Raw genomic sequence first — 16,104 nt, 5'->3', positions numbered from 1 at the left:
TTAGAAGAAAGACAGAGGAAGACACACGTTAGTTTAAAAAGTCACTGAGTTTACAGACACAGCAGAGAGTGAATGGCATTAAAATGAAAGACTTATTTCATGTTAAAAGGACAAAAACAGACCGTGAACTGTTGTCATCCGGCTTTTTGTTGTAAAGTTGACTCCAACGAGTGTGTGCAGGAAGACCTTTGGAAACAGCAGGACCCTTCAGAGAGTGGGTCACTGAACAACAGAACCAGAGTCAGAGCTGAGAGAACCCGCCAGAGGCACAAAGTCAGCAGCATCAAGGCCTCAAAGGAAGCACAAATACACAGAGAGCACTCTCGATCTGCTGAAACCAGGCGGCTCAGCGCCTGGTGATGAAGACAAACCAGACCATCCTACCTTTACGATGACTTTAATGCTACTGACCGAATGAAAAAAGAATCCATTAAAATCTCCAACTACAGGGGGTCACACTGCTTGGACTCCCTGGTCGGGTCTATGTAGGATCCTAGGGAAGACATGACAGTTGAATCTCAGACTGAGGAAGACCTGCAGGTTCCATCCTGACAGTGGAACACTGCACCTGCTCTTTACCCTCACCAGGGTCCCTGAGGGGGTGTGGGAGTTCATCCAACCAATCCGCAAGTGCTTTGTAGCTTTGCTTTGGACATGGCGTTTGATGGTGTCCCTTGCAGCAGTTGTCCCTCTGCAGGCAGAGCAGGAGCCAGCAGTAAGTCAAGCTCATTTCCAGTGGAGGCTTGAACTCTGTCAGGGCTGGGTCTCAGAGTCTGTTCGGAAGTTTTATGGACAGAATTTCTTAGTGCAGCCAAGGGACAGAAGGGGCCTCAGGGTTTTGTCTCTGCTTTTTACGGATGATGAGGTCCTGCTGGATTCATCAAGCTCCAGCTCTCACTGGTTTACAGACCAGGTCAGATGAGAGACAGCATCTCTAAGTCTGAGGCCATGATCCTCAACTGGAAAAGGGTGAAATGCCGTCTCCAAGTTGGGGATGGACGCATCCCCCAAGTATCTCAGGGTCTCAGGGCCTCTGTCTCAGAGGTCAACAGGCGGATCAGTGCCTCTGCAGTGATGCAGACTCTGCTCCAGTCTGTTGTGGTGAAGGGAGAGAGGAGCCAAAAGGCTCAGTCTATGTTCCCAGCCTCAGCAGGGTGCTCCTTGGATGCTCAGTCATCTGGGTGGAACGTGGTGCAGCGTCCCCTTTACACACTAATTATCTAATTATGTTACTTGTTACGCATCCACAGAGGACACACAATGACCCCATCTGAGAGACATTACTACAAAGATCTTACTTTAAAAATAAAAGCACCAAAACGGAAAAAAAAATCTAACAAGTCATAAACTTTATTTTAGACTTTTTATTTTAGATTTTAGTCTGAAAGTTTCAGAAACTGTGACAGAATTATTGAGCTGAGGACGGTGCAGTGTTGGTGGCATTCTTGCCTGTCGCCATGGTGATGGGCTTGGAGACGTGCAGGCTTCCCCGAGCAGCAGCCGTCTAAGAGTTTAGGAGCTCAGCTATGACAGGAATCTGGCTGAAGTGTTGACGGCCTCGCGAGTGTTTGTATTCGACTTGGCAGATGAACGGCGTCCCGTACGTCTGAACACACACAGACACACACACAGTTCATGTTATGCACCATCCCTATACAAGATAAGGTGTGAGAATGTGGTCGATATATTTATAGGAGGTTCTTAAAAAAACGTTGCAGAGGTGGAAAACTAGACATGGTTTTTTTTATTGCTGGGAGAGATCGTCTGAAGTCAGGATGTTAAAGTCTGGACTCTGGGACAGACCTTGTGGATGTCCTCCACCTTCAGGTGGGCTGAGGTCTCCTGTTTGGACAGCAGTATGCAGTTCCAGGGGCTCCAGTCCCTCAGACGGTCCCAGCGAAGAAACACAAGGTTGTCGAGGTCACTGTCTTTGTTCAGAGCGGAGCGGGACGCCCAGATTGTATCTACCAGGTACTTCATGTCCTCCACCTGAAAGCATGCAGAAGTCACACATACAGGAAGCGAGTGTGTGACACATGCTCCCACTGCCCAAGTGATCTAGCATATGTTACCTATACATATTATTTTATCTACGTGATGCTGGTAAACTATTTTTGAACGCCGTGTCTACCTGCAGTATGAAGGGGATCTTGGCTTCCTTGTTGAGCTGCAGCTCTTCAGCTCTCAGCCTCCTCAGAATGTTTTTGTAGCAGGAGAAGTCGTCTCGGGTTCTCCCTATGTTGTCGAGCTGGGCGCAGTGCCGGCACCGGCTGCTCTTCTGGCCCGTGGCAGACACGTCGAAGTCAGTGGAGCGCAGGTAGCGGTGACAGCTGTGGCAGAGGAGCAAGTTGTTCTTCAGCTGTGAGGGACTCTGGGGAACCTGGGAGAGATTTGGTGAATGTTTAGTGTCCTCAAACATTTGGCGTCAGACCAGGACAAGGGCTGTGTGCTCACCTTCAGCACTTTGGCCACTTCTGGGTTAAACTCGGGTAATTTGATGAACTGGAGGAACAGCGTGCAGATCCTTCTCCTCAGGCCTTCCAGATTTTCTGCCTTAAACCTGCGAGCCATCAGGTCCACCTCTCTGTCAATCAAATCTATGATGTCCTGGGTCAGCTGACACTCATGCTCCTGTCCAAAGAGAGCAGACAATCATCACACAACAACAACAACAACTGAATGCAAATGGACCACTCACATAAAACAGGAGATGTAGTCTTATGACACTGAGCCTTCGATCAGGGCCATGCATGTGTGTGTGTGTGTTTGTGTTTATGTGTGTGTGTGTTTGTGGTGTGTTTATGTCCGTTTGTGTGTGTGTTTATGTGCGTTTGTGTGTGTTTATGTCTGTTTGTGTGCCTGTATGCGTGTGTTTGTATGTGTGTGTGTGTGTGGTACCTTGACGGTGTCTTTGACAGCCATGAGGGCGCGGAGTCTCTGCTCCTGGCTAACAGTTAATCGGCTGATGTCATCGTACAGATCTCGCAGCTGTTTGGCTCTGATGGTTTGTGGCGTTTCCATTTGGATCAGGCGCCCGTCGGCCGCTCGCCACTGATAAGGAGCTGCAGTCTAGAGCAGACACCACTCACTGTCAGCACTGCTACTCACACTCTTACACCAAGTGATACGTCAAACAAATAGTCCATTGATTTCATCAGTACTACAAATAAACCTTGTTTTCAAAGACCTCTCTTGGAGCGGCTCGGCAGAGGAACATCTGACCTTGTCCAGGAAGCTCTTAATCATTTTGTCATAGTTGTTGCTCTGAAAGGCGATGCGATAGCGTCCGATGGCAGCGATGAGCTTGGTCTCCTGGTCCAGCAGCGAGCAGAGAGCGGCCCTTCTCTCTGTTCCTGTCAGCGAGGCGTTGATCTGCTGCTCCTCTTCTCTCCTCCACTCTAAAAACCAACATTTTGATTGTTAATGGCATTAACAGCCATGTAAATGCACTGACTGTAACCTCCACCCCTCCTCTTGCAGACTTACTCTCCAGAGCCTGATACATCAGGTTGAAGTCCTCCCTCGTCTGCGGGTTCCTCCACCGCCGGCGGCGGTCTCTCAGCTGCTCCTCCTTCTCCTCTATTCTCCTCCTCTCGTTCATCTCCAGCCAGACAAGCCTGCGGGCTCGCTCCCTCCTCAGCTGGTCTACTCGCTGCGTGGCCAGCCAACGCCGAACATGAGACTGCAGGCACATCACCTGGGGTGACCGCAGAGATACATTACCCGCACAAGTTTTCTAACTTTACAGCTTTATCAAAACAGCGAGGCCTGGATATACAGTAACATTCGGCTGTGAAAGGTCTGTTCACTCACAGCTCTCAGCCTGCTCTCCTGGTACTCATCTGCAGTGACGTATTTCCCAGGTGTGACCAGCTTGTCGTTCATACAGGACACGTAGCAGCCGATTCCAGTCATCTGGGTGGAGGCGTCGACCGGACACTGCTGAGCCTGAGTCTTTGCCAGCTGACAGATGCGTTCAGAGCAGCAACATGAACAGAGCAGTGCCTCGCTTTTTATCTCAGTGGTAACAACTACATTCAAAGTGTGGTGCTTCTTTCTGTATATGAGGTCACAGTGTGAAGCCTGATGATTCAGATCCAGACCTCATCGTGTTGGGGGTCTGAGTCTGAGTCTGATTACTGTGCTCACGGCAGGCAAAATGACATTACAAGGGTTAAAAACAATGTTTTAAATGGACTAAAGCCTGCAGCTGCTCTTATTAGAATGTTTAAGGTGTGATTTAAGTAATTTGATCCAGAACATAATTGAAGTGCTTAAAAGTCACCTCTGAATTAGAAAATGACTTAAACATTGTAAAATCAACGGGGTGGTGTTTTTAAGTGATTCATCTTCATCTGGATGAGTGTGGAAGGATGACAGAGTGAAACTAATTAAAGCCAGAGAGGTGTTCCTCTGGGCGTCCGTCTGCTTTCTCCTGGTTCATTTACACTCCCCCCCTCTCTGTAATTACATTCTTTCATTTGCACATGAAGTCGCGTTCTGTCTCATGCCTGGATGAGGACGCTGCTTTGCAGTAATGAATGACCTTTAGAAGTATCATCCACACACACACACATCTGGCAGGTTCTCAGTCTTTGTGTCTTCGTGTGTTTCATTAGTTCTGTATTGCGGTCTTCAGGCTGACAGATTTGTTGTGTACCTGTGTGCTGCGGCTGAAGACCTCCACTCCTCTGTCGGGCCTCTTCTTGGCCGGGGTCTGCGTGGGGGCGTGGTGGTACTCCACTCCTGTCAGTCGGTGCCTGTAGCCGCCCAGGAAGGCCTTCTGCTGGCGTGGGCGCTCCATCTCCACCACCACCTGCTTTAACAGGCCCTCACCTGGAAGTGAGAGAGGAGTGGGTTCAAACGTGTCATCAGTTTGTGGATTTTGTTTCAGACCCAACAATGACATCAATCACTCAGTCTACAGTGGGGCGCTTTAATCTGTTTTATATAAATAATGAACACCACAAAGCTTTTAGCAGTTTAGTCTGACTTGGCATTTTACAAAAAAATAATTTCAGATATATAAAACAGATGGATCCATGTGACATAAAAGTATTGATTTCTTTGAAACCTGATCTTTGATGATCTTCAGTGGACCCTGAAGGGCAGCAACACATACATGGTATACATACACATACTGTTCCTCCCATGAGAACTAGGTTATGGTCCATAGCTTGTTATGTATTTACCTGCTATGCTCCACAATTATTCATTGACAGCTAACAGACACACGCAGCGCAGATGGCTGGGTGGTAATACCTGTCTGGACTTGGACCGTGATAACGTCAGGCATGCTGTCCTGCTCTAGAAGACGAAGGGGGCGGAGCGGGTGGAAACTCGGGTCCGTGGAGTTCATCTCCATCCGCGTGGAGCTGTGGGGTCGGACCCCAAGCTCCATCAGGCTCTGCTGCTCCTCCACCACTCTACCTGTAAAAAAAAAACTATGATCAGTGATTCAGCCAACTGTTGCTGGGGAGGAATAGATGCAGTACTTCTGATGGCCACAAGGGGGAAAGTGTGATGTCATACTGAGCAAAGAGGAAGATATACTTGTAACAATTAAATCAAATGATAAAATATGTTTTATAAACTTTTTCATCCTCAAAACAAGGGAGAAGAAATGAGTCTGAGAGGCAGCTGGTTGTGTTTGTGTTGGGACGGATGGAGGGGAACTACAGCCGATCGCTCTGATGATTCTTCAAACCTTGGAGGGTTAAGAGAAAAAAAGGTACCATCCAGAGAGAGCTGCAGCACTTCTGCAGGGACTCTGAGCTCCGAGGCAAGGTGACGCTTCAGCTCCTGAATGCTGAGGCCGATGGGGAAAGCCACCGTCATCACATGACCCTCCGGCACCAGCGCCACCTTCACTGCAGCGGCACAGAGAAAAAGATGCTTTCTGCTTAACAGAAGCTTTTTTTATTACGAGCGGCCCGTGTTTTCAACTTTATTATCTCACCTGTAGCTGTTGAGCTTCCAGCATTTTCCGTTTCTTGGAGCTCTTTATGCGTTTTGGCGTTGTCATTTGGTAAATCAGTATCAGCTCCGGCCTCAGTCACCTGCACATCTGCACAGCACGGACAGTTAAAACACGACTCAGCTGCAATAGAAGTGTGTGTAAAAGACGCCTTTATTTATTGTTTATGGTCATATCTGCCTGCATGGTGAATGCAGGGCTCTCTCAGACCTTTACTACATAATTTTACTACATAACTACCCATGTTTAATCCAATTCCAATTACTTCTGAATTGTATCTTTTATGAAAGAGTACAACTTGTGTTGGCGGAAGTGACCAAGTAATACTCAGTAATACTGCGTTGGTGTGAGTGCAACAAACTGAGTCATATTTGTTTACGATGGAGCCATCATCATTGTGCAAGTGTGAGCAGGGCTGCCATGCTGCCTTCACTGTCAGACCTTTGGCTTGTGCCGCTGTTGTGCGTGCTCAGAATGTGAATGTATTACATAACCTAGAAGCTCTTTCACTGATACGACCTCGATGACCCTTTTTTTTTTATACGGTAAAAATGTTCAGTTACAGGAAGACGTACAGTGCAGTTATCAGGAAAAGGATTTCCAGATTTGGGAATGACTGAAATCAATGAACCCTGTGATTGATCCAGACTTGTGTGTTTGTGTTTGTGTCACCTTCAGCATGTTCTGCTTCCTGAGCTTCTTGGAGCTGCTCAGCATCACTGGCTTCAGACTCAGATTCTCTGTCTGCACAGTACAGGAGGTTAAGACACGTTTCAGTCAGAGAAGCAGCTCATCTTTCCTCTTTTTGTTTTTCAAACAGTAACACGCCACTTTTAATGTAAACTTTACGTATAGTGTTATAATTGTGTGGAGTACGCGCCCTCTACAGGTTAGTTTCTGCAGTTGAACCCGCTTCACTTAGGTGGGTTTCTTTACAATAACACACACTTCAACACTGTAGCATCACCTGTGCTGTCATGGCGGCTGTAAACGTGTTTCTGACAGGTCAGCCCTCAGCTCCTGCTGCCAGCCTGGACCTACCTGACGCTGACCGGCCACCGCTCCCCACTTCCTGTCCGTCACTTCCCGGCTCTCTGTCGTCCTCTGGCGGCTCCCCCGCAGTACTTCCTCCTGGTGTGGTGTTATCGACCTCTTCTTCCTCCTCTTCTTTTTCTTCGTATTTCACTCCTCCTTCAGCATGTCTCCCTTCCTCCGACATAATTGCTAACTGAAGCTAAACTCAAGCGAACTATGCTAAAGTTAACAAACGAGCTTTAAACAGGGGAATTCGGCACGAAGTCGAGTCAGAAGTGAACACAGTCGTCTCCAGTCGCTTTAACTTCTTCTTTAACCTCGATACGGTTTTACTTTTTCTCAGTAAAAGTCATTTTTTTGAGCTAACAAAGCGCAGCAGCTAACACACCCCAACAGTTTGGTTTCCAGGTAACAGCAGCACTAGTGCTTGCACGTTGCTATGGGAACAGCAGGTCGGACCACTTTCCGTCCTGGCGTAAAGACGTTTGTCCCAATTAAAAGGCAGATTGTGTTGCCATCTACACGTTATAGAATATGTTTTATTCACTAATATTAATTTACAAAACCACAAATGAAATTATCATTTAGAATTAATATATATTTTAAAAATAGTTTAATTATTTTAATATATATATAATGTAAACAATAATGACTATGATGGTATTAACACTATCCTTTATTTATATCAGGTAAAGACCAGTGATATAAAAACATCTCTGAGTGTGCTATAAAATAAAGTATGTTTTAAAAAACAATATGTTATGGCATGGTAGCAATTTTAGCTCATATTTTTGATTTAATGTTATGAAGATGTATATTTTTTCCACTTTTCTGCAAAGAACATGGAGGTCTGATCATAATAGATAACAGATATATAAGGCACAAAGCACCTGCTGTGCGTTTTCTGTGGTTTGATGAAGTTTATTCCTTAAGTTAAAAAAAGTCCAGAAAACATAAAACAAGAGAAACTTCCAAGTAACTAAAGGAGCAGAATTTACTGTGAACTTTAAAAAAAACTTTAAAAGCTGGTTGTGTCACTGAGGATGAGGAGCAGTCTTATTTTAGTCGTTTTACGGCCTCCTGCTCTGTACAGTGACAGTATGGAAGCTTTATGTTGAGCTGCCACGCTCCTATTTCAGTCTGTGAGCCAGAGGAGGCGACACAGTGGCCACCGCAAAGCTCCACTAATCTGCTGCTGGACATCTGCTGGCTCCCCAGAGATCACACAGAGCAGAGCAGAGCAGGGCTTTGAGACCCCCGCCATAAACCTGCCACACACACACACACACACACACACACAGGTATTCATTTATCCAGGGGAGGTCTGCTGCTCTTCATGTTAGCAGCTTTTTCAGGATGACGTTCAGATGCTGGAACACATCGGGGAACCTGAGAGGCTGACTGCATGTCTGTTATGTAACCCAGATTGATAATAACTATTGATTATATAAAGGTCTGTAAGGGAATACTTTGAAGGAACACTGAAACATGTCCTCCTTCATCAAAACTTCTAAGCATGCTCATTTTGACAGAGTGATGTCACAGGGGGATTGAAAAGATGAAACCTTTAAATGTCAACAGCATGTGCAGGACCAGAACGCCCTGTTTAAACAACCACAGATGTGACCTCTGAGGTCAAGAACGGGCACAGCTCTGCAGTCCTTCGAAGGATGCGGTCCTTCCCAGAACTGGGACACAGCACAGATTAGGACAGATGTGAGGTCATATGGACTTAGACCTTGTGACCTAGAGCCACAAAAATCTGTTCATCTTTCAGTCCAAACGTATGAATATGAAGAACGAATAAATTATCCCCACACAGAACATTCGAATGAATCCTGTCAGGAAACAATTACAGAGATGTTTGCTCAGGGGGTGGAAGCGCGGCCTGCAGGGCTCTGCTGTCGCCTCGGTGTTCCTGACCAATAGTTTATGAGTCAGCCTCCATCATCTCGCATTTCTTAGTCCAAGCAGCGGAGGGAAAAAATAGCCCCCATTCATTTTGCTTCCCATGAAACAATAGCTGGTGAAGCCGTTTGCTGCGTGAGTTTACAGCCTGTAAGCCCTGCAGGCTTTGAGCGTGGGGGGGGGGGGGATCTTGAATGTGGGAATCCCGCCAAACATGCCGATGACCCGGCTTAGCTCAACACAATGGCAAACGTAACCCGGCTAAATTTAAGGACAGCAGGCCAGGTGTCCAGCAGCATGCGCCTCCCCGCAGCGCCCGAAGCATCTGAAAGCAGGTCACGCCTAAATATAAAACCTGTGTTAGCTGTGTTAGCTGGACCCGACAGCGCTGTGCTGCTAACATACCTGACAGGTGAGAATTCTTTGGACCATCTGCAGACGGTCAGGTATTCGATTTAAAGGGATGTTTTTGGCAGATTTCTGTGGAGGGAGGAGGTCTGCAGGGGGAATCTGGTAGAAAGGATGATGCAGTTTGGACACAGGCTGGTCTGTATTCTAACTTCTCACTGCTGACTTGTTGTGTTTTTAAATCAGATCAGTATTTTAGAATATTCAGCTCTTTTTAAAGTAATTCTTTAGTATGAATCTGCATGTTTGGAATAAATTACTGGAGAGGCTGCAGGACAAACAGGAATGAAGGCACATTTTTCTATGGACACAAAAACCTGCTCAGCTGACTTGCCACGAATAAAATACACCATCTTTTAACTGGAATTGGAGATTATTAACTAATTTCCGTCTGTTTGTTTCCATACTGTAAATATTTCCTGGAATCCTTCTGGGAATTTTGAAGAAGTTACAAACCCAGGAAATCTTGTTTTTCTTAACATTAAAATGTGACCAGAACAAACAGTCCTTGTCATTGGTGTCCAAAAAAAAAAAAAAAAGAAATACCAGGGATAAGCAAGAGAATGTTTAACAGACACCAGGAAACAAATTGACATCATGATCACATTGTACCTCGTAAAAACAACAGACGAGCTGCCTGCTTCTTACAGCGGCTTCACGCTGATCTTCTTCGTCTTCCAGCTCACATCGAGCTCGTTTTAACCTGTGATCTGAAGCACCGAGGGGAAGAGTGTGTTATTAAAACTACCCCTCTGATTTATGCGTAAATACGCTTTGTTGTGGTTATTTTGAATCTTCTCTTACAGCCGTGTTCATGCGGGGAATACTCAGCACCCTCCATAGTTCAGCAGCTTGTTGATCCTGCAGTCATGGTCTCCTGTCGGACTATATCAGCCTCTCACATGGGTGTGGAGGATTTTAGCACATTCTTCTTCACAGCTTTGCTTCAGTTCATTCAGGTTCTTCATTTTACTCATGCACAGAGCTCTGAAGGTGCCAGCACTGTGTTTGCATTGGATTAAGGTCTGGACTTTGACTGCGCCACAAGTTTTTTTGATGGAGATGAGCTGCTGTGAGTTTGGATAATTGACTTGTTGCATTATTGAATTTCCTCCCAGAGAGATGGACTCACATCTGTCTCTAGAACACTCATGGTCTCATGGCCCCCTCTGTGACTGCAAGGTGTCCAGATCCTGTGGCTGTAAAACACGCCCACATCATCAGGTCTCCACCACCGCATGTATGAAGTGTTTCCACTAAGATCAAATACTCTGGTCTCATGTGTCCATATGACATTGTTCCACAGGTGTTGTTCTGTGTTTAGATGCAGTTTAGTGAACCTCAGTTGTGCTTTTTAGACAGAAGAGTCTTCCTCCTGGTAACCCTTCAAACAAACTGGACTTGTTCAGTTTTTTGAGCTGTCACATTAACACTGAGCATGCTCAGTGAGGCCTTGGGGTGTCTTTGCTGGGACGTCCACTCCTGTAAAGACTGACAGCTGTCTTGAATGCTTTCTATGTGAATAATCGTTCTCACCGTAGAACACTGAAGTCCAAACAGTTTGACATGGTTTTATAAGTCTTTCAGACTGATGTAGAGAAGATTGAAGCAAGGTGTCTGGACTTGTAGACTCTACAAAGTCTCATGTGTCCACTTGTAGACTCTACAAGTCCAGACGCCTTGCTTCAATCTTCTCTACGTATGATGACCTGGATGACTGAGAATCTTCATCAACATCTTTCAGACTGAAGTGCAGCAACAGTTGTTCGTGTCTTTCCCTCTTGTCACCGTGTTAACACACAGCTAAATGCTGCAAAATGCTGTTTTTACAGAGGTCTGCACACCTACTGATGTTTTAACTAAGTGTTAAATCCCACACAGCAGAGTGACAGTGGCCTCAAAGGGCAAACTGTAGTCACGTTGTAAATTCCTCTGCTTTTGTTTGTCAGATTCAGACAGTTTTATTGATCCCAAAAAGGCAATTTATTTGCAGGATACTGCATCTCACACACTCTGAGCAACATCCATGTGTGTCAAGTACAATTCAATAAAAACAGACAGAGGTCAGAGAAGGACAACGAATAAGTTCAACATGAGACCAAGGCGAGTGGAAAGAGTGTGAAGAGGATGGAGGAGGAAGCAGAGCACACGTTAGAGCACCGAGCACCTCATTCCATCAGGAGTAACAACCTGTCCCCTCAGCAGGAAGAGGCGTCTCTGTGGTTCAAAGTGGTATTACATGAGTCCAAGGCTAGCTGGTTAGCATGCTAACTTCCATTGATTCTGTATGGCCGTGTCTCCCCTGTGCAGAGTGATGAACAGTTATGAGGAATATGGTGAAGAGGAGCTCAGTGACTACATCATCCAGCAGAGCATTCAGGACTCCTGCCAGGATGCCTTCCTGAAAACAGCAGCCAGGTTTGACACATCCAGATTCACTCTTCATTAAAAAAAAAAAGCTGTCTGACCTGAGCCTTGGTCTGCCTCCTCTGTTTCTGTCTGTTAGTTTGGCAGCACCCACTGAGGAAAATCTCAGAGTCCTGGCAGCCATTGAGCAAGGTGAGCTGGACGTCATGCTGAACATGCCTTCAGCATTACCACACACGGTCGTCTTTGTGTTGTTCAGGGAGCTGGCTCTCCTCTGAGGCCAAAGTCACACGGCCAGCAGCTGTATGAGGCTCAATAAACATCAGGACTCCCGCCGATATATAAGCAGGGAGAGGAGAGGGCTGCCTGTGAGAGGTGGAGGAGCAGGGGCCCTTATGAAAACACTCTCTAAGCTCCTGTGAGACTGATATTTCTGATCTAAAACCTTCTTTTGCTTGTTGCCGTGGTGACCAGGTGAGGTCTCTGTGCTAGAGGAGATGCTGAGGTACCACTCCGCCTTCAGCGAGTCGGACAGCCGCGGCTGGCTTCCCATCCATCGAGCCGCATCCCAGCCGGTCCTGGAAGTCCTGGACACCGTTCTGAGATGTGAGTGCATTCATTTCAGGCTCAGGTTTAAAGGTTTGGACAAACCGACTCACTGAAGAGAAGGGAAGGACAGAATATACTAACTACTAACTTTAGCGTGCTAACAAGCTAGCTGTAAATATGGTGCTGTTCGTCTGACCGAGGATAGTATAGAAATCCTTCAACAACAGCTACCTGTTCTGTGCTTGCTGCATCTTTGTTTTCACAGAGACGTGGCTCAAAGACAGAGTTCCTCCATCCTCCAGCTGGAGCAGCTCGTTTTGTTCAGTGCTGACAGAAATGCAGCTCTCTGTGGTGGCTGCTGCGTTTACATCAACTCCGTTTCTAGCTCCCTCTCCTCACTGGTGGAGCAGTGGATCCACTCCTCCAGCTCACAATTATGTGCAATTACAGCACATCATGAAGAAGGTTCAGCTTCAGTCTCTTAGAGACAACAGCGCCCCCATGTGTGAGACAGAGACGTACTACAACTGAATAGATGCGTCCGAACGTGTAAACTGACAAATAGACAAAGCTCTGCAGTGGTAACATGCACTAAAAATCTAAACAAAAGGCTCAGAGAGAATAAAAAGCACCACATCATAACATGATAAAATAATATGATGGTTGACAACAACAAACTACTTCTGAGTGGCCCTGAATTGCAGCTACATGCAGACTAAGTGACAGTGTGTCACCACATCCCACCGTTAATGAACAGATAAAGGAGACAGGATGTGACAAGCAGCAGGGACGACAGGATCCTTAAAATAATGGCTGCCAGAAAAAAACACACCCATCCACTGATGACAGCTGATGGCAGCAGTCCTCTCCATCCAAAATAACTCACAAAGTCAATCCTGGTTCATCCGGGCAGAGACGTTCGTCCACCTGCCAGGTTAGCACAGCTGACAGAGTGGGAACGTGCACGCTGACCTCTGTGTGTTTGTGTGGGTGGCAGCTCAGGACCTCAGCCTGGAGGAGAGGACGGCCACGGGAGGAGAGACGGCGCTAACGCTGGCAGTCAAAGCCAGACTGGTTGAGAATGTGAAGAGCCTGCTGCAGCATGGAGCGTCACCTCACAGCACCAACCGGAAGAACGAGTCGCCGCTACTGCTTGGTATACAGAGCTAAGTGCTGGGTCCATGTTCCATGTAATCAAACCTGGTAAGGAGGGCTAGCTTAGCAGGTCTTTGTCTGCCCCCCCCCCCCCATACAGCGGTGAGGTCAGGGTCTTTTGAGATGACCCACACACTGGTGGCTCAGGGTGCTTGGGTGGAGCAGGTCTGCCGAAAGAAGTGGACGGCAACACACGAGGCAGCCAAGGTCGGCAACGCGGACATCCTGATGCTCCTGCTGAGGAATGGCGGCCGGGTGAACCACAAGGACGTGACCGGAGTGACGCCGCTTGCTGTGGCTGCGGAACACGGACACTTCCACATCACAGAGATTCTGCTGAACTGCGGTCGGTGTCAAACATAAAACCATAACATAAGGTCTCTGTGTCGTCTTTGTCCAAACCCTCTCCTTCCCTGTCGCCCTGCTTCAGGAAGCAGAGTGAACTCGCAGGCCTGTAACGGGGAGAGCGTCCTGCTGGACGCCGCCGGGTCTGGAAACACAGCGTGCATTCAGCTGCTGCTCGACAATGGAGCCAACCCCAACCTGCCCAGCATCACCGGACACCTGCCCATCCACAAAGCGGCGTATGCCGGACACTACGAGTGAGTCATGGTTCAAGGTCAAAGGTCAAGTGACAATCAATATTTCAGAAAGGCCTCAAGGGTATTTCTTCAGATTCACTAAAGTTTAAAGATAATATCAAATAAATAATAATTTAGAGGTCAGAGGTCAAAGGTCACGGTTGTTGTGACTTTACAAAACCATCATTGCCCACAACTTAATCTGGGAATCCGATACCCTTTAAATTTAAAAAAAAAAAAAAAAACAGATTTTGGGAGGTTTGGGAGGTCAAAGGTCAAATTTTCTGAGATTATACGTGTACCCCAATCAGACATAATCAATATTTTAGAAATGCATGTCTTCAGATATGGCACATTTTAAAGTTGTCTATCTGCAATCCATCCACAGTGCTCTAAGGATGCTGATCCCTCTGACCAATAAGAAGGCCATCAAAGAGGCGGGTCAGAGCCCCATGCACTCCGCCGCAGAGGGAGGCCATGTCCGCTGCCTGCAGCTCCTGCTTGCCTGCGGCTTCGACGTCAACTACCGCATGAACACCAGAAACTCAGAAAACTACCGCGACATGAGGAAGAGCGCCCTGTACTTCGCCGTCTCCAATGGTGACGCGGAGTGCACCAAACTGCTGCTCACAGCAGGAGCGAAGACGGACCTGGACCCGCTGTGCTGCCTCCTGGTGGCGGTCAGGTCAGGCCGCTATGAGATCGCAAAGCTGCTGCTGGAGGCCAAGGCGGACGTGAACTGCTACTTCACCGCGGTGAGCGACACGGTGTTTCCCACGGCGCTGCAGTACTGCCTGAAGGACGAGGTGATGATGCGGCTGCTGCTCAACAACGGCTACAAGGTGGAGAGGTGTTTCCACTGTTGCCATGACAACGCATTCGATGCTGCAGATCACGTAGAAGGAAAAATACCTGTGAGTGTCCGATGTTCCTCCATAAAGAACGTTGTTCTTTTTGCACAGATGTAAATAATAATGAGCCTCTGAATGTCCGTCTCTCTCTGCAGTTCTGTGAGTTCATGGGTCTCTGCTGCCTCATGCATCTGTCAGGGAACGTGGTCCAGATTCTTCTGGATTACGTGAGCCACGTCTACATCTGCTCCAAACTCAGGCTTATCTTAGAGAAGCAGAAGGAGTGGCCCGAGATCTGTGAAATCCTCTGTGAGTTTGTCTACAGTACACACATATATATATATATATATATACATAATATTTTTGCGTTTTTCCACTTGTTTGCTGATCTAATGGTGCACAAATCATCATGGATTGTAGCCACAATTCTGCTGTTTCCATGGAGGCGCAGGACTTGTGTTGCAGTGAGTTCACTATGACTGAATGTGTGACAGGAATTCAGAGTGTCTCCGATTGCTCCGTCTTTCTTATTGTGATTGAAATGCCCAGTGTAGCCTGCAGAGGGCGTCAGCAGCACCTCTATCCTCCTTCCGTCCTGCCCGCCTGCAGCCGTGCACCATTCCTCTGAGCTCTGCCTTCTATCATTCTGTTTGATCCTTCTGTTGTTCTGATCCTTGCTCTCCAGGCAGCCCTCGCTCCCTCAGGCATCTCTGCAGACTGGAGATCAGAAAGTGTTTGACCCTGAAGAAACTCAACAACCCTGAAATCATGAACTCACATGTTTTCCCTCCCAGACTGAAGAGCTTCCTGCTGTACCAGGAGCTCGACCTGTACAGCCAGGACCCTGAACACATCGTCTGAAGAGGGATGTACATTTCTTTTTCATTTTAAATGTTCATTAATTGTTCATAAAGTTCTTTTTGTAAATTGTGAGTTTTTTTAAACACATCACAGCACTCAGTTGTTTCCAGCAATAGATTCAGAGCTGATTCTCAGCTAAACTTCATAAAACATGCTGTGTTAGAGGGGGGTGTGGCCTAATGATGTGGGCGACCTGGAGCCATCAAGCATTTCACTTACAATTATTGATATTGACCAATCAAAATGAATGTATACAGAACACTGGAGTGAAATAACAAGACACACAGAGTTCTCTGTGAGCACTCACCTGCAAAAACACAATGAGAAAACCGAGTCCTTGATCTGTTCACGGATTTTCAGTAATGCAGGATTTTGCAGTAAACTTCTGATTTAATTTTCCTGCAGGACTTTT

The 16,104-nt window shown here is 46.9% G+C and overlaps 2 protein-coding genes across 4 annotated transcripts; one reads left to right on the top strand and one right to left on the bottom strand.

The window, feature by feature from the left end:
• Nucleotides 1-1,349: 1,349 nt before the first annotated feature.
• On the bottom strand, nucleotides 1,350-7,440 carry iqub (IQ motif and ubiquitin domain containing). Its single transcript, XM_028431216.1, has 14 exons — nucleotides 7,019-7,440; nucleotides 6,650-6,721; nucleotides 5,960-6,067; nucleotides 5,736-5,870; nucleotides 5,263-5,430; nucleotides 4,661-4,836; nucleotides 3,814-3,963; nucleotides 3,487-3,697; nucleotides 3,223-3,398; nucleotides 2,899-3,069; nucleotides 2,455-2,631; nucleotides 2,132-2,380; nucleotides 1,804-1,989; nucleotides 1,350-1,606 (listed from the first exon to the last, which is right to left on the bottom strand). The coding sequence occupies exons 1-14, from the start codon at nucleotides 7,194-7,196 to the stop codon at nucleotides 1,505-1,507; spliced, it is 2,259 nt and encodes a 752-aa protein (XP_028287017.1). The 5' UTR covers nucleotides 7,197-7,440; the 3' UTR covers nucleotides 1,350-1,504.
• A 1,852-nt stretch (nucleotides 7,441-9,292) lies between these two features.
• LOC114451760 (ankyrin repeat and SOCS box protein 15-like) lies at nucleotides 9,293-16,091 on the top strand. 3 transcript variants are annotated; one of them, XM_028430594.1, is made up of 10 exons: nucleotides 9,293-9,332; nucleotides 11,639-11,746; nucleotides 11,835-11,887; nucleotides 12,170-12,301; nucleotides 13,242-13,400; nucleotides 13,500-13,745; nucleotides 13,830-14,001; nucleotides 14,369-14,894; nucleotides 14,987-15,140; nucleotides 15,517-16,091. In XM_028430594.1, exons 2-10 carry the CDS (start codon nucleotides 11,643-11,645, stop codon nucleotides 15,690-15,692), a joined length of 1,722 nt encoding a protein of 573 aa, XP_028286395.1. In that variant the 5' UTR covers nucleotides 9,293-9,332; nucleotides 11,639-11,642; the 3' UTR covers nucleotides 15,693-16,091. The 3 variants fall into 3 exon arrangements, with proteins under 3 accessions (XP_028286395.1, XP_028286394.1, XP_028286392.1); XM_028430593.1 differs by lacking the exon at nucleotides 9,293-9,332 and adding an exon at nucleotides 10,334-10,568; XM_028430591.1 differs by lacking the exon at nucleotides 9,293-9,332 and having other exon boundaries at nucleotides 11,602-11,746.
• Nucleotides 16,092-16,104: the final 13 nt, after the last annotated feature.

Source organism: Parambassis ranga, chromosome 19 (assembly GCF_900634625.1).
Source record: "Parambassis ranga chromosome 19, fParRan2.1, whole genome shotgun sequence".
NCBI classification, from domain to species: domain Eukaryota; kingdom Metazoa; phylum Chordata; class Actinopteri; family Ambassidae; genus Parambassis; species Parambassis ranga.
The sequence above is the reverse complement of the archived record's forward strand: the minus strand, read 5'-3'. Positions and strand labels throughout refer to the sequence as shown.